The sequence below is a fragment of the Peromyscus eremicus genome, chromosome 8b (genome assembly GCF_949786415.1).
Source record: "Peromyscus eremicus chromosome 8b, PerEre_H2_v1, whole genome shotgun sequence".
Taxonomy (NCBI): Eukaryota; Metazoa; Chordata; class Mammalia; order Rodentia; family Cricetidae; genus Peromyscus; species Peromyscus eremicus.
The window spans coordinates 61,787,779-61,815,523 of record NC_081424.1 but is presented as its reverse complement, the minus strand read 5'-3'; the positions used below and the strand labels follow the sequence as shown (position 1 = coordinate 61,815,523).

Genomic DNA, 27,745 nt, shown 5'->3' with positions numbered 1-27,745 from the left:
TAGCTGTGTGACACCTCCTTGTTTAATTTTTATTCATCAAAACTTTGTATAAACTATCATTATTATCAATTAGGCAGTACAGCTTAAGAAGAAATCATCTTCATAATAATAATCCACAGGTAAAAATGCCCAGTAGAATGGGATTTTTCCATGAGATAAACACACTACATTACAGGCAGTGGGGATCTCCCCACACCCATTCACACCATGCCAGATACCAGAGAAAGATGGCAGCAGCAAACACATGAAGGCACAGTAGAAGCACAAGACATTCTGGAGTCTGGGGTTTTGGGGCCTTGTATATTTGAAATTTACCCATTAGGGATTTGCCTCCTGGTGGGCTGACACCCTGAAGTCAACTGCAATCTGCTGCTCCTCTGACATGACCACTGGCAATGTATACCTTGTATTTTGATTATATTTACCCCCTACTCCTCACTCTAACTCCCAGATCTACTCCGTCCTTTCCCAACTTTATGTTCTCTCTCTCTCTCTTTTTTTTTTTTTTTTTTTTTTTTTTTTTTTTTTTTTTTTTTGGTTTTTTGAGACAGGGTTTCTCTGTGTAGTTTTGCGCCTTTCCTGGAACTCACTTTGTAGACCAGGCTGGCCTCGAACTCACAGAGATCCGCCTGCCTCTGCCTCCCGAGTGCTGGGATTAAAGGCATGCACCACCACTGCCTGGCTGTTTTTGTTTTTTGAGGCAGGGTTTCTCTGTAGCTTTTTGGAAGCTGCCCTGGAACTTGTCTCTGCCTCCCGAGTGCTGGGAGTAAAGGAGTGTGCCACCACCGCCTGGCTCCTCTTTTTTAATAGCCCATGGGATTCCACTTTCTGCTGCTCATATACTCATTGATGTGGGGCCATCCACCGGAGAATGGTTGACCTAACAGGGACACACTTTTTTTTTGTTTTTTGTTTTTTGAGACAGGGTTTCTCTGTGTACCTTTGGAGCCTTTCCTGGAACTCACTCTGTAGCCCAGGCTGGCCTCAAACTCACAGAGATCCACCTGCCTCTGCCTGCTGAGTGCTGGGATTAAAGGTGTGTGCCACCACTGCCTGGCGAGATTAACTTTTTTGTTGTTGTTTTGAGATGGTGACATTTTGCTATGTCATCCAAGTGCTGGATCATAGGTGTACATCACCGTAGCTGGCAAAGATGCAGTTTTGTTTTGTTTTTGATACAAACTCTAGGTAGGTACACAGTGTAAGCTGGCCTCAAACTCTTGGTGATCCTCCTGACTCAGCCTCCCAGGTGCTGAAAATACTACCACACCAGACTCAAAGATGCATTTTTTGAAAGCCTCTCTTATACTGGGATGATTGGTAATAACCTCAATATATTGAGGTGACAGAAACTTACACAAACATACCCCGTAAAGCTCAAAATGAATGTGTCCTTGAGCTAACTCTTTCTTACCAGATCTGAAAATGCCATCACTCTCCTGGAAGAGATATGCTATAGAGGAAAATTCAGAATGGAAAGAGATCTTAAGGTAAAATATATATTTATTGAATTGCACAAAACTGTTTTGTCATATGAATATAGCCTTGGAAACGCCTTGGGTAAACCAGAAACCCCAAAATATATACTTCTGGCTTCCACAGCAGTGCAACATCTCTCTCTCCCTTTGTCCACTTAAAAATTATGTTTTAGGGAGCTAGAAATATGTCTCAGTGGTTTAGAGTACTTATTGCTCTTGCAGAGGACTCAGGTTAAATCCTAGAACACACACGGTGACTTCCATAACCACAGTTCCTAGGCATCTGGCATGCTCTTTGAGCCTCTGAGGGCACTGGTGCACATATCTACACGCAGGCAGAATAGTCATACATATAAAATAAAAATAGATACATCTTACTAGTACAAAGTTATTAATGTACTTTTTTACTAGTAGAGTTAATGTATAAAATTTTCCAACATTAACTACAAATGTTTATATTGTGAGCATGTAAATGTCCATGAATGATAAGTAAGATATCCTTAATTCACAAACTAGCAGCAAAGATCTCAGGGCAGCTTAACTGAATATTACACATAATTTGGGTGTCATACAATGATCTCATTTCAAAATGACTCTTCTTTTTCTTCTTAAGAAGGGCAGGTGAAAGCTACAAAAAAAAAAAAAAAAAAAAAAAAGGAAACTACTGGACCTAGTGTTCACCTTTAATCCCTGCACCTGGGAGGCAGAGGCAAGTAGATCTCTTGTGAGTTTGAACCAATTTGGACTAAATAGTGAGTTTCAGGATACTTGGGGCTACATGGTGATATCCTGTCTGAAAAGATAAAAAGGAAAACTGCTTAGGTCTTGTCAGAAGAATGCACTTCAGAAACCAAATACACATAGTTGAGTCATTCATAGTCAGAACTGATATAAAAATAAAATTACCAGGGCTGGGGATTTAGCTCAGTGGTAGAGCGCTTGCCTAGCAAGCCCAAGGCCCTGGGTTCAATCCTCAGCTCAAAACAAAACAAAAAAAAAAAATTACCATTGACTTTCAAATGGCAATTTCATGGGGAAAACAGCAACAAAACGTAATGAGTATACACTTGTCCCAGTGATGAGGATGTCACTGCTGTGTCATTACAGGAGTGATCATCATAATCTGTGACAGTTTCCCAGGACTTCGAGGTTAACAGAAATTGGTACTTCTGAGATCACGGTTTGTTTATGTTTCCTGTGCTCTTTAAAATGGCTGCTATTGTCTCTGAACTCGGTCAGACAGGGCTGTGCACAGCTGACTCAGCATGGGACTGTTGGGAATGGCAAGTCAGGTTCTGCTTTCGTCATTCTCCGGACTGAAGATGCCCTCTGTCAAGCCATTTATTGGGCATCATCTTACTTGTGAAGGAGGTTTATACAGGGATGCGAATCAGCATGTGTGGCAGGCTGGCGTGTCCTGCTGCTCCCAAACTTTGTCTCTCCATATTAATGTCTTTATGATGATGGGACTGGTCACATGACAAGCAAAGCTTCCCAAGGGCTTACATATTCAAAGTACTTTCTTGAAAACTTCCAAGTGGGAATCCAAATATCACACTATAAAATGTCCCATTGCTTGAGAGAAATCATGTAGAGCAGCTGTGGTGTGGGAAAATGTGCGGAGATGGAGGTCACTTGGGAGAAGATCAAACTGCTGCGGTCAAGTTTCCCATTGAGTGAATCCATGTGAGAGATCCCGCTTGACACCCCCTGGAACCGAACCACCCAGTCAAATAGAAATGTAAAAAGTAACACATCACTGTGATCTCAACCCCCAACTTTTGTTATGCATGGTAGCCATAGACAGAGGAAGTAGAAAGAGGAAAACAGGCGCCACTCTGTTCCGTATCCCTCCTGAGTGTTAAATGCCAACTTTCTTTCTTTCTTTTTTTAAGATTTATTTATTTATCATGTATACAGTGTTCTGCCTGCAGGCCAGAAGAGGGCACCAGATCTCATTACAGTTGGTTGTGAGTCACCATGTGGTTGCTGGGAATTGAACTCAGGACCTCTGGAAGAGCAGCCAGTGCTCTTAACCTCTGACCCATCTCTCCAGCCCTAGATGCCAACTTTCTTAATCATGCACTCAGGGCCAACTTACTTGCACCTACACCACCAGGGCCTGCTCTACTGTGTTACCCAGGCAAGGTCCAGGGGCCGGTTCTTCCATTCTCATGCCCCCGAGGCCAGCTCTCCTACCTGCTGTAGGTGGAAAGGGGGGGGGGCTCTTTCCCTCCTTGCTCACACCACCACATGGCAGATGAGGAGGGCAGGGCCAGCCCTCCCTCTTTCATGCTCTCAGGGCTAGCTCACGTGTGTCCCTGCCAACAGGCTCAGCTCTACTGTGCTGCCCAGGTGAGGTGTAGGGCTTCCTCTCCTGAGTGCTGCAGCCCGTGAGGGGTAGGACCAGTTCTCCCACCTGCCACAGGCAGTGAGGGGTATGTGGGGGGCGGTATCTCTCCTTCGCCTACGCCACCATATGTCAGATGAGAGCTGGGTCTCACCTTCTCACGTCCTTGTGGCTGACTCACCCTTGCCCGCATCAGCAGGCTCAGCTCTACTGTGCTGCCCAGATGAAGTACAGGGCCTGATCTCTGGAGGCACAAGGTCAGCTCTCCTGCCTGCCGCAAGTGGCTGAGGGGGAGGGGAGGAGGAATAAAGACTTTTGATTGGCTAAAAACTCCATCTGAGTGGTCATCTCTGGTGGGTCCCTCATAACAAAATTATGAAGTGCTTATCTTTTAAAAGTTACTAACTTATTGCAAATGGTTAAATATAAGTAAGACTTAAGGGTTAATGGTCTGCCGGGTGGCGGCGGCACACACCTTTAATCCCAGCACTCTGGAGGCAGAGGCAGGCGGATCTCAATGAGTTCGAGGCCAGCCTGGTCTACAGAGTGAGTTCCAGGACAGCCAACACTGTTACACGGAGAAACCCTGTCTCAAAAAACAAAAAACAAAAAACAAACAACAACAACAACAACAAAAAAAAACCAAACCAAAAAAAAGTTAATGGTCAGTCACTTTAAAAATAGTCAGATTCTTTAATGTGCTCAGAACTGCGTTTGTAGTCATGGTAAGCACAAATGTAATTCATTTACAGAGCCAAGCTTGGAGGGAAAAACCGATTTATATCTCCCATCATAGTCTTTTGTATTGTTTTTAAAACTGAGCCTAAAGCAAATAACTCAAAACAAGTTTAAAGCAAAGTTAAAGTTTGTTTAATGTTAAATAATATTCAAAATCAGATATATTTTTAAAAAATGGTTATGAAGAATTAAATGATTGAGTAAAACGAGTTAAATTTATAATACACTTGCATGGCAGGAGGTCCCCAAGTAGTTCCCTTGGTTGGATTACAGTTCTACCAGAGAAGGTTGCGCTACACAAAAGGATGCACATTTCAGGATAGGGATGCACAGGGAGACAAGACCTGCCAAAAATCTGCTGCTCTGCCCCTAGCTGTGTAGGTCTGACCAGCAGCAGCCATGTAGGCCAAACCAGAAAAGCTCCCTCCTTGTCTACAGAAAATATGACTTACTCTTCATGTGTCACATGATAGGGAGATGGATTCTCTTGGCCAATGGAGGATCTTCGAGTCTGCACCCACATCCTAAATCTCTAAAACAGAGAGAGAGAGAGAGAGAGAGAGAGAGAGAGAGAGAGAGAGAGAGAGTAAGTGCTTTGCCCTCAGTGTCTCCAGAACTGACATATGAGGATGCTGTGAACAGGGGAACCTTGTACCTAAGCCTACCACCTGACTGGTAGGTGACCTTGCCCTTTACCCTGGCTTTCAAGTCTTCCTCTTAGCAAAAGCTAATTCTAGGGTCCACACTCTGATTAAATGTAACGGTAACGCCCGCGTTACTGTCACCCGTTCACCATGTCCGAGCGAGGGGCTGCGGATAAAAAATAGAGACAAGAAACAGCGAGTCATTTGCCACGGCTGTAAGCCGGGTGCCAGCCGAATGCCGTTTATTGAAAGAGGGAGGAAACCTTAAATACAGGCTTACAGCACAATGGCGGATCCCCGGAGGGCAGAAGTTTGCTACTGAATGTTCTACATTCTTGCATCTAAGCTGTTAACGCCCATTATGCAGGATACACAAACAAGGAACTTCCCTAAAGCATTCAGGAGGGTGGATACCGGCAGGGAATTAGAATAGGGAGGACATCTGGTCAAGGTCAGCAAGCAGGCAACGGCTTTACTCAATATGGGAGGAGACCAGGGCCCTACAGGTCCCCCCTTATTACTAAAAAATGAGCTTCTGACTTAGGTTGCGTGGGACGTCAGCAGGTCACCTTACCCGTCATGGAGACACCTGCCCAGGCCCCGCAAGTGCTCTGTCTTAGGTTGGTGAGCGCCCCCCAAGCATTACCCGTCTCTGAATACTCATTATCATACAGGCTCAACCACGTGAGCTGTAGAGTAAACTGTTGCCAAAGATCTCAAAGTGGCACTGGGCTTGCAATCTGTGCGACCCAGAAAAGACCAACAGTAGTCCTAACCCACCCATAGCCAGGAGGCTAAAGGCGATTGAGCCATTCCCTTCGTAAACGAGCCTTACTGCAAATTGGAGTCCTTGTAAGGTGGTATCCCATACGCAAATGGAACTTGAGTTTAAATAATTTTTACAACTTTCAAAGCCAATTTAAATGTATATAACTGTTGAATTAAATTTATCATGCCCAATAGAATGAAAGATTAACTAACTGTGGTAGCTACTTTTGCTGCCAGGGTCTCCATTGTGCTAGCTGTAGAACCCAATTATGAAATAGCCATCCCAGAAATAGTAGCAGCAGTGGCCACCACCGCTATAACAGCAACAACGGCAACAGTGATGTCAGTCTCTTCTGGAGCGTGTTAGCATCATCTGTGTCTAACTGCCATGGTCCACTGGCATGGACGCAGCTCCAGGAACACGAACCACCAAGGCCCATTTTTCTTCATCCCAGCACTACTTAGGCTGGCAGGTCTGCAAAAGAACAACTAAGAACCATAAAGAAAACAAAAACAAAAACAGCAAACAAGGAGCAGAACTAATGGTCTCATAAATGGCTACATTCAGGCTCACAAATTTTAAGGTGTCTACAAAAGAGGCTAGATGAATTTCAGGAGGCCAATAGATGTTGCACAGAGCCATTCCTGAAAAGTAGGTACTACACCAGCTTGAAGAGGATTGCAAAATGTGAAAAGGCTTAGCTGGCATGCTACTGTTAACAAATGAAGGTCATTGACCTTCAGAGTTATCCTTAATCTCCAAGGTGTGACACATTCCCAACATTTTTGAAAAAAGGTTACCATACATTACCTTCTGAAGAATCCAACCACATGGCTACACTTCCTAGGCTTACAATAATGTTTGCCAAGGCTGGCCGTATTGGGCTCTCAATCCCCATTGGCATCAGAAGGGGAGAGTTTTTTACGAAGGCCCAATAGGTCTCTGCCATGTTGGGCTTCAGCAGCAGCCACAGGGCGCACACAGTGCTCAGGAACCCGAAGAGGAACTTCATTGTCCTGTGGAAAGACACAAACAGATCCCCGGGCCCACACCAACACCGGATCGGGTCCCCTCCAAGTGCCAGTAGAAAGATCTTTCCATCGCACCAGAGGATGATTTGCAACAGGAGCCCTCCAGTGCTTATCTGCAGCGGATACTCCAGCAGAATCCACCGATAAAAAAATTTAAAATATATAAAACAAGGGAAAGAATAGAATGTGGAGAGGAGAGATGAGCCCCTAGCTCCCCCCTTTTTACTTTAGAAATATATGTTTTTAAGGTACGATGGCAGCGTTCTACTATAGCCTGTCCTTGAGGATTATAAGGAATACCAGTCTTATTAACAATAGAAAAGTCTTGGCAGAATTTTGAAAATCCCGTACTGCTGTAGGCGGGACCATTATCAGTCTTTATGCATTTTGGCACTCCCATGTAAGCAAAAGCATTAAGGCAATGATTCTTTACATCCTTAATCTTTTCCCCTGAATGAGCAGAAGCAAAAATTAGAGAAGAATATGTATCAATAGACACATGGATATATTGTAATTTTCCAAAGGAAGGCACGTGCGTGACGTCCATCTGCCACACATGGTTAGGTAAAAGTCCTCGGGGATTAACTCCCAAATGAGGAACAGGTAAAAATTCAACACAAATAGGACATGATTTAACTATCTGGATGGCTTGTTCCCGGGTTATGCCTGTATGATGACGAAGAGATCCAGCATTAAGATGATAACGTTGATGCAACTGAGTAGCCTTATCAAAGGTGGAGCAAATTAATGTGACAGCCATACGAGTAATGGCGTCAGCCCTCTGATTACCTTCACTTAGAGGTCCAGGCAATTGAGTGTGAGCTCTAATATGGCCCACATAAAGGTTATGTGAGCGGGACCATATAAGTCCTTGCACTTGCAATAAATATTCATGAATGGGAGAAATGGATGGTATGTAGGCTGTTGTCTCCAAAGGCATAATGGCATGTGCCACATATTGACTATCAGTATAAATATTTACACTCTCATCAGAAAACATCTGTAAAGCAAGCAACAGCGCCTGTACCTCTGCCATTTGGGCAGAAGTGCCCTGGACTTTCATTCTCTTTACTATGTTACCAGAAACCACCACAGCAAAACCATGTGAAGTGCCATCAGTAAATACCACATGGGCCTGAGGAATAGGAGTCATCTGTACTATCTTGGGAAATATAACAGGATGCAATTTAAAAAAAATTTACACACATCATTGGAGGGATAGTGAGTATCAAACTGACCCTGCATGGAGCATGTCAATATGGTCCAGTCATTATCATTAGCTTGCAACCATGCTATTTAAGACTGGGTGTATGGGGTCACCACAATATCTGGCTCCTTACCAAAAGTTTGAACACTGATCTTGATTCCCTTAAATATAATCTGAGCAATAGCCTGTGGATAAGGAGTGATGTTTTTTGCTGGAGAAGCTGGGGAATGTACCCATAGAATAGGACCTGTTTGCCAAAACACTCCAGTAGGTGAATGAGAAAAACAAAATATTCATGACCTAAATAATGATAGGGATAAGATACCTGTACCTTTTCTGGGGCAATCTGTAAATTAGCCAGGCTAAGAACCTCTTGTAATTTAGAAAAGGCATCAAAAACAAGTTTTTTATCTTTAGCAGCCAATAAAATATCATCCATATGAGTCAATCACAATTAAATGCCAATGTTTAGGAATTGCCATGGGGCAGGCAAACCAGGCTGTGTTGCTCCCATGAGAAGCATGGTATTATTTACAGCTCTAAGATCTTGTAATAGCCGCCATTTTCCTGACTTCTTGTAGAGGCCAGTTGGGATCTCAGGATTCTTGTGAAGTTATAGATATGTCCAGCACCAGAATCCAGTAATCTTTTAATCTCAATCCCATATAATTTTATTTTTAATTTAGGCTGTTTATCATTGATAACTGTTTGTCAAAACACCTTTTTCCTATACTTTCAAAGCCTCCAGTTCTACATATAGGTGCCATTTTGCAATTAAAATAGGAAAGCAATATTAATCGAGCAATTTTATCACCAGCTTCTATTTTCATGGTCCTTTTTACATATACCAATTATAAAAGCATTAAATACAATCTCTACAGGATTAAGAGGTAACTTTAGGTAATACTTCTGAGTATTTTTATAAAATCTTAAAAAGAGGATCCTTTTTTATAGATTCCAAGTAACATTAATGTAAATTGCCAAATATTAACAATGTGGACCAAACAATTTACTTGTATTTTATTTACTGGAAAAATAATTTTGTAATCTCTTTATCAGTAAAAGATTATTATTTATGGGCTTATGTTAGCAACATTATTTAATAAGCGAACAACCCAATACATTTCAGGTGTTATATTTCTATAGAATTAAACCAAGAATTTCCAGAAAGCAACTTAAATTGCAGGGCCAAATTTTCAGTAATGATCAACAGACAAGAGCATACCTAATATATAGTTTAAAATTATGAATTCTGTTCCTTTAGTTTATCTACCATGAGAATCAAATATTCATCCAAACATTTATTAAGACAGTCAAAAGAACAGAACATCCTTTATTCAAACAGCATTGACTTAGCATTCTGTGTCCTGACCGAAACCATTTTTTACCAGAAGTTAGGCCCGTTTAAACTTTTAGGCGCTAGTCCCTCTCCCGGACTCTGCTGGCTTGGTCCATTCCCTTGGCCTTGTGGCTCCACCTCCTGCTTTGGCATACCTGCCCACCCACTGCTCCGGGCTATCTCACACACTGCTGCTGCAGCATGTGCCTTTGACCACAGCCATACTGGACATGCAACACACACACACACACATTTCTGTTTAAACTTTTAGCGTTAGTCCCTTCCTGGGCCTCTGCTCACTTGGAGCGAGCTGAAGCTGTAGCTTAGCTTTGGCTCCGTCCAGTGCCCAGGCTCTAGTGCTGGTGCCCGCCCGGGCCGAGCTCCATTGCAGCTCCACCTCCCACAGGCCTGTACCTGTCTGTCCGCTGCTCTGAGCTATCTTGTGCATGTCCACCACTGCCGCCGCTGGGCGCGCGCCCCGCACACACAAACTCATGTTTAAACTTCCTACTCCCATGAAGGGACTACCTAATGAGTTATTCCCACCATAAGGGAAAAACAGAAAAACATTTCCCACGAAGGGATCCTAAATATTGAATTATTCCCTCTCTGAGGGAGAAATAAAAAGCATTTGAACCAAAATAAGCAAACAGACAGCAGAACTTCTAACCTCTGGGCTCGCTTGCTGTTCAGCCAGCAGCAATGAGGCCTACCTGCGGATTCTTTGTAATTCAGATGCTGCACTGCAGAAAGAGCTCAGAGTTTCAGCTATCCTGAAAATTCTACAATTGGAAAGAGTCTTTTCTTCCTCCATTACCACTGGGAAGAGGCTTTTCTCTTTTGTTCATCCTTCCTCTACAGGGCCCCAATCTTTAGGCCTAGTTTCAAAATTTTTCCCCTTTTTACCGGGAAAATCTTTTTTTTTTCTTGATTAAAATTTTCTCTCTTTTCTAACAGAAAATTTCCTTTCCTTCCCTTTTCTCTTTTGGGAAGATTTCCTTTTTTATTTAAAATCTTTAGCTGTCTTGCCCTTTCTTAACTTCGGTGCCTTCCTGCTTCAACAGTCCAATCAACTGACTGTGAGCTAGCTGCACCCATTTCAATTCACCCTTATCTTTTCTTTTTTTCTTTAAATTGCTGGCCAGCCTTACCTTTCGGGTGTCCATCAGCTCGTCCCTTCTTTCTCGGATCTCGGTAACGTCTTGGTAGAATCTCGGTAGGGACCTCCAATTAAAAGGGGCTGCCAGACACTGTCATCGAACCCAGTTTTGGAAAGTTATTCAGAATACCCAAGTAGTATCTTTGGAACTTTCCTAGACAATCCTATAAAAGTGCCTCAGCAGGATTCTATTTCTCATTTAAATTGTCAGCTAGATGGTGAATTTACCTGACTTCTTTTTACAAAGCTTCCAGGTGCTTGTTCCTTATGCAAGAGTCTGATATAAACAGCTAGTACAGTTACTTTATTCTGCTACAGAACTCTAGTACACGGTCCAGTCATTTGTACAATTACATTGAACACTGTGCTAACTTCGTATTTACTCTTATATTCATTTATGTTAATCTTGGTATAAAATTTTTCCTCATTAACTTTGTCTCCTAAATATTCACTACAAACTTGTACAGTCACCTGCTGACTTACGTTCTAGATCTTTGCCATCTGTTACAGTTTATCATGGCCCCTTTCATGGACCCTCTTCTGAGACACTCTAACTACCTCATCTCCTCATCAATTTTTTGTCAGCCTGAAGCAGTTAAAGAAGATTGGTGCCTCAAGCTCCTGAAAACAGTTCGGATGACCTCTGAAAAGAAAACCAGTGAGCCATGGACCATCCACCTCTTCCCCCCTTTTGTCTCTCCAGGAATGCAGGGTGACAATTGTATGATCCATTGCAGCCAAAGTTAAAACTCTCCTGCTAGGTGGCCAGAAGACCCCCCTTTTCAACAGACCCAGAACTACCCGCCTCCAACAATGACGTTCCTCATCAGGAAACAACAAGGAAGAATCTACAGCCCTGCCCCCGACTCCCTGTTTTTCTATATCCCTTTAAGTCTGGAACAATGGAGTGTCTCCCCTGTAAAACAGGATTCTTACAAGATTTCAAATAGTCTTGTGGAGTATTATTTGAAGTATTTGAAATACTTATGAGACTATCATTCTGCCCACTACAATGAGAGTATACTGAGTGGTTTTCTGTGTCAACACAAGCTAGAGTCATCAGAGAGGAAGGAGGCTCAGTTGAGGAAATGCCTCCATGAAATCCAGCTATAAGGCATTTTCTCAATTAGTGATCAATGAGGGAGAGCCCAGTCCACGGTGGGTGGTGCCATCCCTGGGCTGGTGGTCCTGGGTTCTATAAGAAAGCAAGCCATGGGGAACAAGCCAGTAAGCAGCACCCTCCACGGCCTCTGCATCAGCTCCTGCCTCTGGGTTCCAGCCCTGCTTGAGTTCCTGTCCTGACTTTCTCCTGTGATGGACTATGATCTGGAAGTATAAGCCAAATAATCCTTTCTTCCCCAACTTGCTTTTTGGTCATGGTGTGTCATCACAGCAATAGAAACCCTAAGAGTTATTGGAAGAATTTCTTAGCTTTTAATTAAGTTTTGTTTCTAACATCATGTCATGTGGTTAGTTATAATCTTATGAAAGGTTAGCACTTAATAACTAAGTTGGAGTAATTCTTATTTGTGAATAATAATTTGGTTGGTATTGTTATCTTGTTGCTATGCCTGACTCCAGGCTATATTCTGCTATATTCTGACTTTGGCAGAAGGAAGTGAATACTTACATATTGAAGAAACATAATAACAATCTAGTATAGTTTTATTTTTCTTTGTAATAAAAATTGCCTTTCCCTGTTGCTTGAGTTTTCCTGCCTGACCCACAGTCAGGACAAATCTCTCTCACCTGCCAGTCCCACAGCCACTCAAACCCGACCAAGTAAACACAGAGACTTATATTGGTTACAAACTGTATGGCCGTGGCAGGCTTCTTGCTAACTGTTCTTACAGCTTAAATTAATCCATTTCCATTAATCTATACCTTGCCACACGGCTCGTGGCTTACTGGCATCTTCTCATGCTGTTTGTCATCGTGGTGGCTGGCAGTCTCTCTGACTCAGCCTTCCACTTCCCAGCTTTATTCTCCTCCTTGTCCCACTTACACTTCCTGCCTAGCCAATGGCCAATCAGTGTTTTATTTATTGACTAATTAGCAACACATTTGCCATACAGAATATCCCACAGCATTTCCCCAACATACCAATTTTTATTAGTGACAGCAGTAAAAACAAGATATCAGACTTGTGGGAAATAACTTGTAGGCATAACTGTGGGAAATAATTTATAGGCATAACTATGGTCTATTGTTTATTTTATAATAAAGAAGGAAATAAAACTCAAATAGGGGTTTCATTTTGCCATTCATTTCAGTATTGTCATTTATTTTTCAACAACAAAAAATATTATCTAGCATTTTTTAAAATCTTGGTTAACTATACAATGGGATGCTTTGAATGCTCATTTAATTGGAAAATGTGAACTATTAGGGTACACGTTCAGATTACAATTTTTTCCCTTTACTGTATTTTGAAATTACACTTTCTCTATAGGTCCTCTTTCTAAACATAAATCCTTTTCTAAGGTATTCCCTTTAAAAGTTATTTTAGGGATGCTGGAGAGGTGTTTCGGCAGTTAGAAACACTTGCTGCTGCTGCAGAGGACCCAGGTTTGATTCCCAGAACCCACATGGGCTAACAACAATCTTCCCTTCAGCTATAGAACTGATGCCCCTTCTGGTCTCTGTGAGTACTGCACACACATGATGCACATACATACTAGTAAGTTCGAACCTGGGCCACCACATGGCAGATGGAGGTGTGGCAGTGGTGGCTGGCCCAGGGGTAGAGAGTTTTTATAGGGAAAAACCATAAGCTGGGAATTACAAGCTTTGGCAACTTGGGATTGGTTAGAAGAGATATGGGGCAAGGTGATTTTTTGAAACTATTGGTCTAGACTTATGGCATGAAACCACATTTGAAACTATTGGGTTAGACTTTTTGGCAGGGAACCACAACTTGCTGAGCAGGATTATCTGGGCTGCTCAGCAGGATTATCTAGATAGTTTCAAGGGCCACAAATCGCAGACAGAATGTCTACAGGAGCCAACTGCCCTGTATCTGTTCGAGTTGTCATGGCACATTCCTGAGGTCCTTCCTGGAAATGAGTACAGCAGGTGGTCTGAGATGGTGGCCCTTCTGTATTGCTTTCACACTTTCATAGCACTATCAAAAAATTTTTAAGGGCTGGAGAGATGGCTCAGTGGTTAAGAACACCGGCTGCTCTTACAGAGGTCCTGAGTTCAATTCCCAGCAACCACATGGTGACTAACAACCACTTGAAATGAGATCTGGTGCCCTCTTCTGGCCTGCAGGGACACATGCAGGCAGAATACTGTATACATAATAAATAAATCTTCAAAAAAATTTTTTTAATCCTTTCATGAACTATATATGTTTTAAAAGTCTAATATTGCTTAGGTAGCAGAACTGAAGGGAAGTCAAACTAGAGCAGGTTGGGAAGGGAGCTTGTTTATTTTGTATTCAAGCAGCAGGCAGTTTGTATTCTTATCATTAGAAGTTATAATTTCTTTTTTAAAAATCTATTTATTTATTTTATGTGTACTTATGTAGGTCTGAGTGTGTGTGTGTGCACCACATAAGTGTAGGTACCCATAAAGTCAAGAAAAAGGCATCGGTTATAGGGGTGGAGGTTGTGAGCCGCTGCTATTAACCACCGCGCCGTCTCTCCACCCCACTCCCCTTATAAACTAATTTCTGTTCATCATGATCCATTTGTTAAAGATTTATTTATTCATTTATGTGTATGAGTGCTCTATCTGCATGTACGTCTTTATATACCAGAAGAGGGCATCAGATCCCACTACAGATGGTTGTTGCAGGGACCTGAACTCAGGACCTCTGGAGGAGCAGCCAGTGCTCTTAACCACTGAGCCATCTCTCCAGGCCTAGTCAAGATTTATATTAAACAAGGCACTCTTTTGGCAATTCACGAAAATTTTAATAAACCTATGTGCATATTTTTTTAAATTTATTGTTAAATTGGTGGCTCCGTAAGTATCAAAAACCTTTCACAGCTTGATAGGTTTTTAGGTTCTTTTCAGGAGACAGAGGTTTGTTTTACTTGATTTTGTTTATATAGTTGAGACTAGCTACTTATCTCAGGCTGGACTGGAGCTCACAGTACTCCTGCCCCAGAGATTTCCAACCCAACCACTGGCTTCCCAGTGTCCAGCTCCAGCCGGAGACTGAGTGAAAGAAACCCCACGCTAGCGCAGGACTGAGCGCCTAAGCACCCTTTGTACACTGGACACAGCTCAGGGAACCTAGCCCGACCAGGAAAAAACAAAAACCTTACGCCGCGCGGAGGACGAGACTGCGCCTGCGCCCTGGACACCGCTCGTTCGGGCCCTGGCGCCCATCCCAGCGAGGGGCGGGGCGGCCGGAGGAGAGCCCCGTGACTGACAGGCAGAGCTCCGCCCCCTCCCGCCCTGCTCCCGCCCCTCGGCCGGCTGTTCGTGTCAGTCAGCTCCGGATTCCTCAGAGGACGGGCGGCGGCGGCGGGCGAGACCGACCGGACCCCGGGCCGGCAGCAGCGGCGACGCCCTCGGGAGCCAGCGGCACCTTCTCGGTTCAGCCCGTGAGACCCCACGGTCCCTCGGCTTTGAGGGACCCCCTTTCACTATCGGAGGTTCGAGTCCCTCAGCGGGACGCACGCGCGGGCGTGCACACGCGCACACCCCTCAGCTTCTCTCTCTCTCTCTCTCTCTCTCTCTCTCTCTCTCTCTCTCTCTCTCTCTCTCTCTCTCTCTCTCTCTCTCTCTCTCTCACACACACACACACACACACACCCCTCAGCTTCTCTCTCTCTCTCTCTCTCTCTCTCTCTCTCTCACACACACACACACACACACACACACACACACACACACACACACGCGCGCGCGCACACACACACACGCACACACACGCGCACACACACACACACTCGGGAACCCCAAATGCTCTTTGGTTTAGTCCCAAATGCACCTGCGTGGAACCAACCCATCCTCTGCCTGAGGAACCTGGGTAGCTCGCCACAGAGAGACCAAGTTTCCGGACTGAAAACCTGGACTCTCGGTGTAGAGACTCTCCTAAGCCCCAGAGACCCCAGAACCCTTAGTACTGATGACCTGTCACTCCTTAAAATCAGCTTCCAGCGGGACCCTAGATACCTACAACTTGACAAACCCCAAATCTTCTTGGCACAAGCATGTCAGATCTCCTCAGTCTGAAAGTCCCCAGACCTTGAAGAACCCCAAATGCTCACAGCCTGAGAGATTCCTCCCGCCTACAAATCCCAATTCCCTCAACCGGACAAACCCCAGTCCTTAACCTGAGGTACGCTAAATTAAAAATCTCAGCCAAAGGGTCCTCAAATCTTCATTAGAGGCACTCCAATCCCTTGTCTCCAGGATTCCTGACTTCATTAACAAGAAAACATCTCTCCAAACCCAACATGGTCAGTCAGAGGCCCAAGTGCTCTGCCCTGACTCCTTGGTCCAGATGACAGGTGGCAGGGGCAGGGCTGGAACTCCATGCGGCGGGAAGAATCCTCCTCCATTGCTAACACAGGCCCTATCCCGGATGCAGGCCAGCCGCCTAGGGCTCTGTCCCGAACCACTGCGCCTTCACCAGCGCTCTAGACCACAGCAGCTGAAAAAACAGCTGTGTTGGCTGCATGGATGCCCAGACTCCAGTTCCTTCCCTTGTGTTGGTGGGCCTCCCTGCTCGTCTATGAGCCTTAGTTACTTCTCCCTCCATAGGACCATAGGATCCTGGACCTCCCCAGGGAAATGTCCTGCACCATGAGCACCAACAAGCTGGAAGAGAATAGTCCAGAGGGAGATGCAGGGAGACTTGAGTGGAAGCCCAAGGTACAAAAAGTTTGTCCTAGAGTCAGGAGAATCATAGGGTGTACAGAGGCAAACGGATGGCCTTGGGGACCACAGACTCCTGCCCTATACTACCATATTGGTTTTCCAATGACAGGATGGTGGGTCCTGCTTTGTGAGAGAGCAAAGGCTCATTATCAACTGCCTTAGCAGGAACATCCAGTGTTTATGATGTTAAGAGGCCTCTGGGAATGGGAAAAAAACCTTCATCACTGAGAGCACCCCAGGGTCCCATGCTCTGCCCTGCACATTCTGGTTTTTGTTCTTATTTTTTTCCTCCAGGTCAAAGATGAGTTCAAAGATATATCCATGTACTTCTCCAAAGAAGAATGGGCAGAGATGGGAGAGTGGGAGAAAATTCGCTATAGGAACGTGAAAAGGAACTATAAAATGCTGATTTCTATAGGTAACAAGAAGTCTTGGGTTAGATCAGCCTAGGCAAAAACCAAGTCTCCAATTCCCATGGAGACAAGTTTAGAGGAAACGTGTGTGTGTGTGTGTGTGTGTGTGTGTGTCCAGGGCTGAATGCCAGCATAACACTGGCCATACTAAGATCCCATCTCCTCTCCCAGAACCCACCTGGCTTTGTGATACTTTTCTTTTTTTCCTTCCTCTAGGGCCTGCTTCCTTTTTAAGAGGAATATTTTGCTTCTTTTCAGGTCTCAGAGCCCCTAGGCCAGCTTTCATGTGTTACCAAAGGCAACAAACCAAGCCCCAGATAGATGACAGTGAGGATTCTGATGAAGAATGGACACCTAAGCAGCAAGGTGAGGGGCTAGGAGAATTTAGAAGTAAGGTGAGAGGTCAGGAAGATTTAGAAGTACCCATTTGAAACCAGGCCAGATTTAGGTTTCAGAAATGTCTTAGAAGTAACTTCTGAAAACTGGGGTTTTTTCCCCCATCAAGCCTCAAAGGTCAGAAAAGCAAAAAACAAAAAAACAAGGCAATATACAGTAAGAAGTTATTCCTGTACATTTTAAAATATCTGAAAATTGTATACTATTTATATATACAACAAGTATGAAATATATACAAATCTGGGCATAAACAAGAAATGTCAAACCCAGAACAGTTAGCATAAACACCTTACCTAGTGTCTAGTCTACTTCTTGCTTGTTAAGAATAATGCTAATATGACCGTGGATGTGAAAATGTCTCTTAAAGATCTTGTTTTCACTTTTTTTTTTTTTTTTGAGACAGGGTTTCTCTGTGTAGCTTTGCACTTTTTCTGTAACTCACTCTATAGCCCAGGCTGGCCTCAAACTCACAGAGATCTGACTGCCTCTGCCTCCCGAGTTCTGGGATTAAAGGCGTGCGCCACCACCACCCAGCTTCACTTTTTATATGTACATAAAGAAGTCAGATCAAATCATAAAATAATTCTTTTTTAATTTTGTAGGGACTTACTATTTCTGATAGTTGCACCATTTTATATTCCCACCAAAAGTGATCAAGCATTCCTATTTGTTCTTGCCCTTGCCATTACTTCTTGCGAATTTTTTTTTTTTTTTAAATAAGTAGGCATCCTAAAGAATATAGATATGTCACTGGGATTTTAATTTTCATTTCTCTGATAATTAATTGTGTTGATCACCTTTCTCTATGGTTATTGTCCACTTATATATCTGTAGAAATGTATGTTCAAGTCCTTTGCTAATAATTAGTCATAACAAAATATCACGCACTAAGTTTTTAAGCAGAAATATATTTCTTACAGTTCTGGAGGCTAGAAATCCAACATGAGGGTGCTACCCTGGTCAGGCTTCAACAATGGCTTTCTTCTTTGTGTGTAAGAGATCTCCATAGTGTATTCACATGAACTCTGTGTTCATAGTTGGTAGAAGGGGAGCAGGTAGAAGTGAGAAGAATCTCTATCTATGAAAGAACTAATTTCATTATGGGGCCACAATTGCAGGTGTCACCTTGTCATAATTAACTTCCAAAGGTTCTGTCTCCAAATATGATATTAGGAAATAGAACTTAAATATAAAAATAATTGATTTTGGGGAAAACAAGCTGGAGTCTAATCACCTATTTTTGAGTTATTTTGTGTTGATGTTGTGGTTACTGAGTTTTAGGAGTCCTTTTTATATTCTAGAAATTAACCCCTTATTATATATATGCTTTGCAGATACTTTCTTCCATTCATTAGGTTACATTTTCATTTAGTTGTTTTGTTTGATGCTTTTATGATTAATGTGATCTTACTTCTCTGTTTTTGGTATTATATCCAAGAAAGCAATTATGTTTCCAATGTTATGAAGATTTTGTCTAGTTTTCTTCTAATGGTTTTATAGATAGTATTATGTCTTAAGTATAGTTCTTTAATCCATGTTGATATATCTTAAGTTTGTTCTTTTTCGGGATTCACTGGGCTGTTCTGATTCCCTTAAAATCCTGTATTAATTTTGATATTTTTTTTTAATTCAGCAAAATATGGCATTGGCATTTTGATAGTGAATACATTTTATCTGTGGGTCATTTGAGATAATATAAACTTTTATAATATTGTTGTATAAGCCATGAACACAGGCTATTTTTCGTGTTTCTTTGAGTCTTCAGTTTCTTTTAGTAATATTTTGTCATTTTTTTGGTGTCCAGATTTTTTAAATCCTTGGATAACTTTACTACTAAATATTTTATTCCTATAATCTTTGTAAATGTACTTTAAATTTTTTTTCCTTCCTGGATTGTTTACTGTGGGTGCATAAAAAAACACAACTGATTTTTAAGTGGTTATTTTATGTCCTGCAATTTTTAGTGGAACCTTAAGGGATTTCTGTGTATAAAATTTATAAAATGACTTCTTTCTTTCCAAGTTAAGGTGACTTGTACTTCTTATTTTGGCCTACTTATTCTAACCAGGACTTTTGGTATTATGTTAAGTAGAAATGGCAAGAATGAGAATTCTTGCATGCCTGTTGTGACCTTAGGGGAAAGAGTTCCAACTTTTCACTATTGAGAATGATACTGAAAATGATCTTTTACTGCATGACTTTTTTATATGTACATAATTTCTTCTTGTTCTTGGTTTATTCAGGTTTTTTCCCTCATCACAGGTCGATTGACTTATTTACTTGAAAATAAATGCAATAGATATCTTACGAACACAAGTAAAGAGGAGATGAGTTTTGTCTGTTTTTGAATAAACTTAAAATCAGCAATGCCCCCAGTAGAAAGATAGGGTTGATAAATTTCAGAAACAATTTCCATGTCACCCTTAGGTCATCCTTGAAGTCTTCACTCAATTATTCAGAATTCTCTGTTCTTGCTGAGAATCCCACATGTAAAAATATGAACCAACCAAAACACTGATTTCTCATCACTTTTCAGGTAGTCCTTCTTGGGTGCCTTTAAGAGTGAAGCACACTAAACAACAGAAGGTAAGTCCTTTCCAAATCCTACAGACATAAAAACTTTCCTATGCCTCTAAGCACAGATAAGAGAAGAAGAAGGCATAGAGCACCCTGGGAACACCGCCTTCCCAGTCTCTTCTGCATCTTCTCTCATCCTCATTATCATTTGAATTAATGAGACCATCAACAGTAGTAACTGGACTTGTTTTATTTCCACAATATTTCAGATCATAAGCATTTTATATTAATAAACACTATGAGACAGGTAGTAAATTATAACCACTTTATAGATAAGGAATTGAAATGTCCAGTAATAATACCTAAGATCATAGCAAGCAGTGGTGCAGTCAATTCCAAAATTCTTTCTCTAAAGCATGTATAAGCTCTTATTGTATTGTAAAGTCATAGCATTAGCTATTTTGCATCACTCACCTGAGTGTTTCTACCTCAATTTTTTTCTGCTATGTCAAGTGAGAAATACACTAATATACTCTAAGGGTAGTTTACAAATATGAAGAGGATTTTACTTTGGATGGCACAGAAAAAGGAGATATGATCCTCCCCTCATAGAGACTCATTCTTATAGGAAAGAACAGCCCTCAGCCCTAAGAAGATTCAAGTTTGATAGCAAGGAATCCATAAATAAGAAAATGACTTAATCAAGCATGGTGGTGCATGCCTGTAATTATGTGGGAAGCAGTGTCAGAAGGAATACTCTGAGTTTGAGGCCAACCTAATCTACGTAAGGATTTCCAAGTCAGCCATGGGTACACAGTGATATAGTGAGTCTTGGAATGAGGAAGAGAAAATGATATAAGACTTCCTTATAGGCATACATTATTCCATTTAAATGTCATATGTGGGAGAGACTGTCTCACATTAATTCAGTTGCACATGTTATATTCAGTATCACAAAAAGAATTAGCATGTATGGAGGTTGGAGATAGGGTTCACTGGTTGATAGCACTTCTTATTCTTCCAGAGGTCCTGAGTTTGGTTTCAAGTTGTTAAGTTCAAAGCTGCCTTTAGTTCTAACTCCGAGATTTGAATGCCCTTGTCTGACCCTGACAGAACCTGTGAACATGTGTCATGTGCGTGCACATGCGTGTATACACACACACACAAATAGAAATGAAAATAAATCTTTAAAAATGAATAATTAGCATGTATACACATTTATGAATGAGAAAATTAGTGAATTTTCTGGCAAAATTAATACAAGAACTAGTTAGTCTAATTCCAGAGAGTCAACCTAAGCATGATGACTCAGATCTGTAATTCAAGCACTTGAGAGGCTGAGGTAGGAGGACTTGAGGAGGAGTCCTGTGAATTTGAGGCCAGCCTAAATAATGAGACCCTGTCTCAAACAAACAACCTAATTCTGGAGTCAACTATTTCCAACTTGCCAATTTGCAATTTTAGCATCGCTTAGTTAGTTGTATAGGTACATTTCTGCCAACCATCTCCTCATTCTCTTCCCAAAGTTACTGTTCTGCTGTCACTCACTGCCTTTTACAGGTGTGTTTTGTCTTTACTTTGTTTTCTTCATATCTTATCTTATCAAATATCTCCTACTTTATAGATATGCCTTCTTTCTCGCTGTAAGCCTTACTGTTTTCATTCAAAAACTTTGTTGACTTTCCAGCTAGTCTTCCCAAATATCCCTCCCTCCAGCCTAAAAAAAGCCAGAAGGGAGAGAGCCTAGGATATGGCCTCTTGCCCTAGATTCTCAGCCCATTTAGGTTTTTCCTTTTCTCTTTCTTATTCAGACAGTCCACACATGTCCCAAGATTTTTCACACATTAACTAAAGTCTCATGTGAAAATGTGTAGAAAGCCATAAAGAACTATAAAAATGCCTGTTGTGTTTTAAATATGTGCCTCTAATTAAAGGGAGCACCTAGAATGCCATTAAATAATGAATCTAATGTGAAAGAAGTGTCTGGAATAGAAAATTTGCTGAATACAAGTGGCTCAGAACACCCCCAGAAACCAGTGTCCTCTCCTGGAGAAGGAAATGCCTCTGGACAGCACTTTGAACAAAAACCAAGTAAGAGTAAATAATTTGGGAACTTTAATCCCTCTAGGTTACCTAGGAAAGTTGATGAGAATGGTCTAGAGTGGTCTGTGTAGCGAACTTCAGATAGTTCTGAGCTTGGCCTTGTCTAAGCTGTGCCAAGTAGTGGGCATGCTATTAAGTACTGTGTCAGGACACTGACTTTAAAGGCTTATACTTGGGTTGTTATTCACATGGAGGTACCAGGGTGTAAGATGAATCTTTTTTTTTTTTTTTTTTTGGTTTTTCGAGACAGGGTTTCTCTGTGTAGCTTTGCCCCTTTCCTGGAACTCACTTGGTAGCCCAGGCTGGCCTCGAACTCACAGAGATCCGCCTGGCTCTGCCTCCCGAGTGCTGGGATTAAAGGCGTGCGCCACCACCGCCCGGCGTAAGATGAATCTTAAATGGTCTTATTAATAAAAACAAACCCAGGAGCCAGGTATTGGTGTGAATTCTGAAAGATCAGAGAAGCAGAACAAGCCACAGCCAACCTCACCTCGACAACTCCTCAGCCAATTCTGTTTCCTCAGACTGGAAACCTCTGAGTCCTCATCCAAATGGATCTCAGCTGAACTGCTTCTGAAAGCCTAAAAGCTTTGCTAAATGCCTAATCTGCAGCATGCCCTCAACACATATCCTCTAAATGAATCAACATGTGTAAAGGAACCATTTTTGAGTAGAAAATGTGGGCAAGTAGAAATTAAACCTGAAAACTTAGAAATTAAAATAGGACTAGGCATTTGTAGTCAGTTGAAGGCAGAATCTTAGCTTCTTTAAACAGAAAGTTAAAGGGGAAGCAGAGTATATGGAATGGTATAAGATAATTTTATGGCAGTAAATTCCACATTTTCTAATAAATTTTAGTTTTTTAAAAATTTATTTTTATATGTGCATGAGTGTCTTCTTCCACGTGTATGCATGTGTCATTTGCACGCCTGATGCCTGCAGAGACTGGAAGACAGTGTTTGATTACCTAGAACTGGAGTTGTGACCACTGTGTGGGTGCTGGGAATCAAACCTGGGTTCTCTACAAGACCAGCATGTGCTTTTAACTGCTGAGCCACCTCTCCAGACCCAAATTTTAGATTTTCTGAAGAAACATAGTCACAAACTTTAACTCACCTTTGCTCTCCAATCCAGAACTCAGGAAAAAGAATGTTGAAGTGAAGATGTACAGTCTGCGAGAGAGAAAGGGCCTTGCATATGAAGAGGTCAGCGAGCCCCAGGATGATGACTATCTCTGTAAGTGTCCATCAGGGCCTTCCCATGTAGAAGGCTGTTATGTCCTGGTATAATGACTCATCTGGTCATTTGGAGCCTAGATTATATCTACTCTAGTGACTTTGGGTACAGATTGAGAGGGATGGCAGGGGTGCTGTGCTCTTTCCGAAGATCTTCAGATCTGGGAATGTTCACACACCTTCCCCAATGCCTGCTTTCTTATCTTAGATTGTGAGAAGTGCCAGAATTTCTTCATCAACAGTTGTCCCAACCATGGGCCTCCTATATTCGTAAAAGACAGTATGGTGGAAAGAGGGCATCCCAACCACTCAGTCCTCAGTCTGCCCCATGGGCTGAGAATTGGTTCATCAGGCATCCCTGAGGCTGGACTTGGAGTATGGAATGAAGCCTCTGACCTGCCAGTGGGTCTGCACTTTGGCCCCTATAAAGGCCAGATCACAGAGGATGAAGAGGCAGCCAACAGTGGATACTCCTGGCTGGTAAGAAATGCCTCCTTTTCCTTCGTCCTCTGTCTCCCCACCTCCTTTCTTTGCTTCTGGTGTGACATACTAGGACATGGACAGGGGCAACATGACTAGTTCTGTGTACTGAGTGGTCTTTGTACAGTCATGGAAGTCCTGCTTCAAGATCTGAAGGTGAGTAGGAGTAGAGTGATACAGAGACAAAGAAAACCCATGTGTACACGATGACTCAGAACCATCACATGAGGTCACTGTAAGTGGCTGAGTCCAAAGCTCAGGAGGCACTGATGAGAGTGGAATGACATCATTTAATTCGTGTCATCCCAGAGCCTTAACACATTTTTTTCTGAAACTCAGATCACCAAGGGGAGAAACTGCTATGAGTATGTCAATGGGCAGGATGAGTCCCAAGCCAACTGGATGAGGTAAGGCCATTAGGTCTCTGGGTTTTAAGAAAGCCTTCCACTCACAAGACTTGTCTTTTTCTCTTTCATCATGACTCCCTCTATGGTTCCCATATGCTCTGCTTCTCTTTTTCTCTGCATAGTACTTTTTCATATTGTGAACAGTCAGGAAAAAATAAATTACTGGCCGGGCGGTGGTGGTGAATGCCTTTAATCCCAGCACTTGGGAGGCAGAGCCAGGTGGACCTCTGTGAGTTCAAGGCCAGCCTGGTCTACAGAGTGAGATCCAGGACAGGCACCAAAACTACATGGAGAAACCCTGTCTCGAAAAAACCAAAAAATAAAATTACTAATATTGTCATTAACTTTTATCAAAGCACAAATCTGCTCAGCAAAATTGAAATACCGAGGCAAACCTTAAGGAGCCTACATTCATTGAAAACACTGGGTTTGGGGTTAGGGATTTAGCTCAGTGGTAGAGTGCTTGCCTAGCAAGTACAAGGCCCTGGGTTCAGTCCTCAGCTCCAACAAACAAAACAAAACAAAACAAAACAAAACAAAAAACAAAAAAAAAAACCAAAAAAAAAACAAAAAAAAAAAGAGAAAGGAAAAAAAAGAAAAGGAAAAAAAAACACTGGGTTTACAATTTTTTTGTTTGTTTGTTTTTTGGTTTTTTGAGACAGGGTTTCTCTATGTAGTTTTGGTGCCTGTCCTGGATCTCACTCTGTAGGTTGGCCTCGAATTCACAGAGATCCACCTGCCTCTGCCTCCCAAGTGCTGGGATTAAAGGTGTGTGCCACCACCGCCTGGCTATAATTTATTCAATATTTATGAAGCATTTATTTTGTGTTCCAGTTCAGAAAACAGATTTGATTACTTGAGCAGGTCATACAACTTGTGTTCTTACAAGAGGCATGTTACAGATATTTTACTACAGGAAATTTTGACTATAAGTCCCCTATTTTTGAGAAGTACACCATGCTGAAACAACTTACAAACGACCTTTAGACTGTGAGGGCAGGAAGTGTCCTTAGCTTCAGAGACATCTATACTGGGTTCTAGAAGGATGCTGGTTTGGATACTGTGCACTACAGCCCTTTTCTGTGAGGGCTGTAGTGCACAGTATTTTCTGTGATTAGAAGACAGAAAATAAAAATAAACTACTATTTTTTCTGTTATCTTTATTTTTTTTTTCAAAGATTTATTTATTAGGTATACAGTATTCTGCCTGCATGTGTCCCTGCAGGCCAGAAGAGGGCACCAGATCTCATTACAAGTGGTTGTGAGCCACCATGTGGTTGCTGGGAATTGAACTCAGGACCTCTGAAAGAGCAGTCGGTGCTCTTAACTACTGAGCCATCTCTCCAGCCCTATCTTTATTTTTTTAAGACAAAGTAACATAGTTCTCAAATTCCCTATGCAGCAGGGGATGAAATTAAATTTTTTATCCCCCTGACCTCATTTCCTGATTATAGGCATGCACCACCATACCCAGTTTTATGTGGTGCTGGGGTTGAAGCCAGTAGAGGGAAGTTTCTCCTGTCCTGTCTTGCCCAGCAGTCCAGATGAATTTCTCCCACCCACTGTCCCATAGCTGCTTATAAAATAGTCACTCAGAGGCTTATATTGATTGCAAACTGTATGGCCTATGGCTTCAGCGTCTTGCTAGCTAGCTCTTTCATCTTAAATTAACCCATTTCTATAAATCTATATGCTGCCACGTGGCTGTGGTGTTACTGGTCTGCTGACACCTTGTTGCTCCTTTTGCAGTGAACTGGTGTCTCTCCTGACTCTGCCTTTCTTCTCTCTTTATCTCTGCTTGGATTTCCCACCTAGCTGTAAGCTTTTGTCATAGGCCAAAAGAGCTTTATTTATTATCCAATGGGAGCCACACATATTCACAGCATACAGAAAGACATCCCACAGCAAGAGCCCTGAGTTTTGTGTATTTAGGCAGGTATTCTTCCAACTGAACGATATATTTAGCCCTCTTTTCTGTGTTGTCTGGCTAAGAGACTTCTAAGTTTCTATGGTAAACTGGGCAGGTAGTGTGGAGAACTTTCAAATTTGGGATCAGTATAGGATGAAATATAAGAATCTAGAAACAGAGTATATGAACAGTGCCAAACTCCAAGGTATAAATGAAGCAGAAAGTCACTGTTTTGTCATCAGTAAAGTTAGAAGTCTGAAATAGAGCTTTGAAAACTGGGCTCTTGTGGAAAGAAAGGGCTCTGGGACAGATGAGCAGGACTTGGAGCTAGGATGTACATTATGAAAAAGACAGATGAGAACATAATGTTTTTTGAAAAGTAGGAGGGGGAGTGAAAACCATCAGAACATGGAGGCACTGGCACAATTAAGGAGCTAGATGCAGATATGGAAGTGCTTACCTGATATTTCCTTCCTTTGTCTCTACTCTAGGTATGTGAACTGTGCCCGGGATGATGAGGAGCAGAATCTGGTGGCCTTTCAATATCACAGACAGATCTTCTATCGAACCTGCCGGGTCATCAGACCAGGTTGTGAGCTTCTGGTCTGGTATGGGGATGAGTACGGCCAGGAACTGGGCATTCAGTGGGGAAGCAAGAGGAAGAATGGATTCACAACAGGAGAAGGTGGGCACTACTATGGTTCCTTAAAAAACAAAGAAAAGAAGGAATTCTCCTTGAAAATTTTTGTGTTTCAACTCTTTGTTCTTTAATGATTTATAGTTAAAGTGAAGTTTAAATCCATTAGAGAAAATGAAAATTGCAAGCACCTCTATAGGAGGTACAGCCTCAAGTGTTAAAAACGTATCATAAATGAACTGCATAAAAGTCAGCATCTAGAGCACCCAGAATAGTAATACTGTAGTGAAAAGTGGGGGATGGGAGAGTTGGGGTGAGGCAAAAAAAATGAAACATGAGTACACTTTTAATCCTGGCACTCAGGAGGCAGAGGCAGGTAGATCTCTGAGTTCGAGGCCAGCCTGGTGTACAGATTGAGTTCTAGGATAGCCAGGACTACACAGAGAAGCCCTGTCTCAAAAAAAAAAAGAAAAGAAAAAAAGAAAAAAGTAAAAGAAAGTAAGAAAAGGAGAGAAGGGGAAACAAAAAGAAAAAATGGAAAAAATGAAATATGATCATGAACCTTCAAATGTGGTGGTATTGTGTTCCCCAAAATATTGTGTACCCTAATAAACTTATCTGGGGTCAGAGAACAGAAAAGCCACTAGATACTTAGGATAGGCAGTGGTAGCACACACCTTTAATCCTAGCATTCCAGAGGCAGAAATCCATCTGTTCAAGGATACAGCCAAGCATGGTGACTCACGCCTTTAATCCCAGAAAGCCAGCCTTTAATCCTAGGGAGTCGTGGTAGAAAGCAGAAAGGCATATAAGGCGTGAGGGCCAAAAACTAGAGGCTTTTAGCTGGTTAAGGTTTCAGGCTTTGGAGCAGCAGTTCAGCTGAGATCCGTTTGGATGAGGACTCAGAAGCTTCCAGTCTGAGGAAACAGGATCAGCTGAGGAACTGGTGAGGTGAGGTGGCTGTGGCTTGTTCTGTCTCTCTGAGCTTCCAGTTCACCCCAATACCTGGCTCAGGTTTGATTTTATTAATAAGACCTTCTAAGATTCATGCTAGACTCAAAGGCATTTTTAGACACAGGAATCCACAGCAAG

At 42.2% G+C, this 27,745-nt stretch overlaps 1 protein-coding gene across 1 annotated transcript; it reads left to right on the top strand.

Moving 5' to 3' along the window:
• Window positions 1–15,212: 15,212 nt before the first annotated feature.
• Window positions 15,213–27,091, top strand: LOC131918700 (histone-lysine N-methyltransferase PRDM9-like). Its single transcript, XM_059272927.1, has 10 exons — window positions 15,213–15,325; window positions 16,440–16,550; window positions 16,851–16,974; window positions 17,228–17,335; window positions 19,902–19,951; window positions 21,817–21,973; window positions 23,120–23,221; window positions 23,429–23,700; window positions 24,040–24,107; window positions 26,508–27,091. Exons 2-10 carry the CDS (start codon window positions 16,470–16,472, stop codon window positions 26,785–26,787), a joined length of 1,242 nt encoding a protein of 413 aa, XP_059128910.1. The 5' UTR covers window positions 15,213–15,325; window positions 16,440–16,469; the 3' UTR covers window positions 26,788–27,091.
• Window positions 27,092–27,745: the final 654 nt, after the last annotated feature.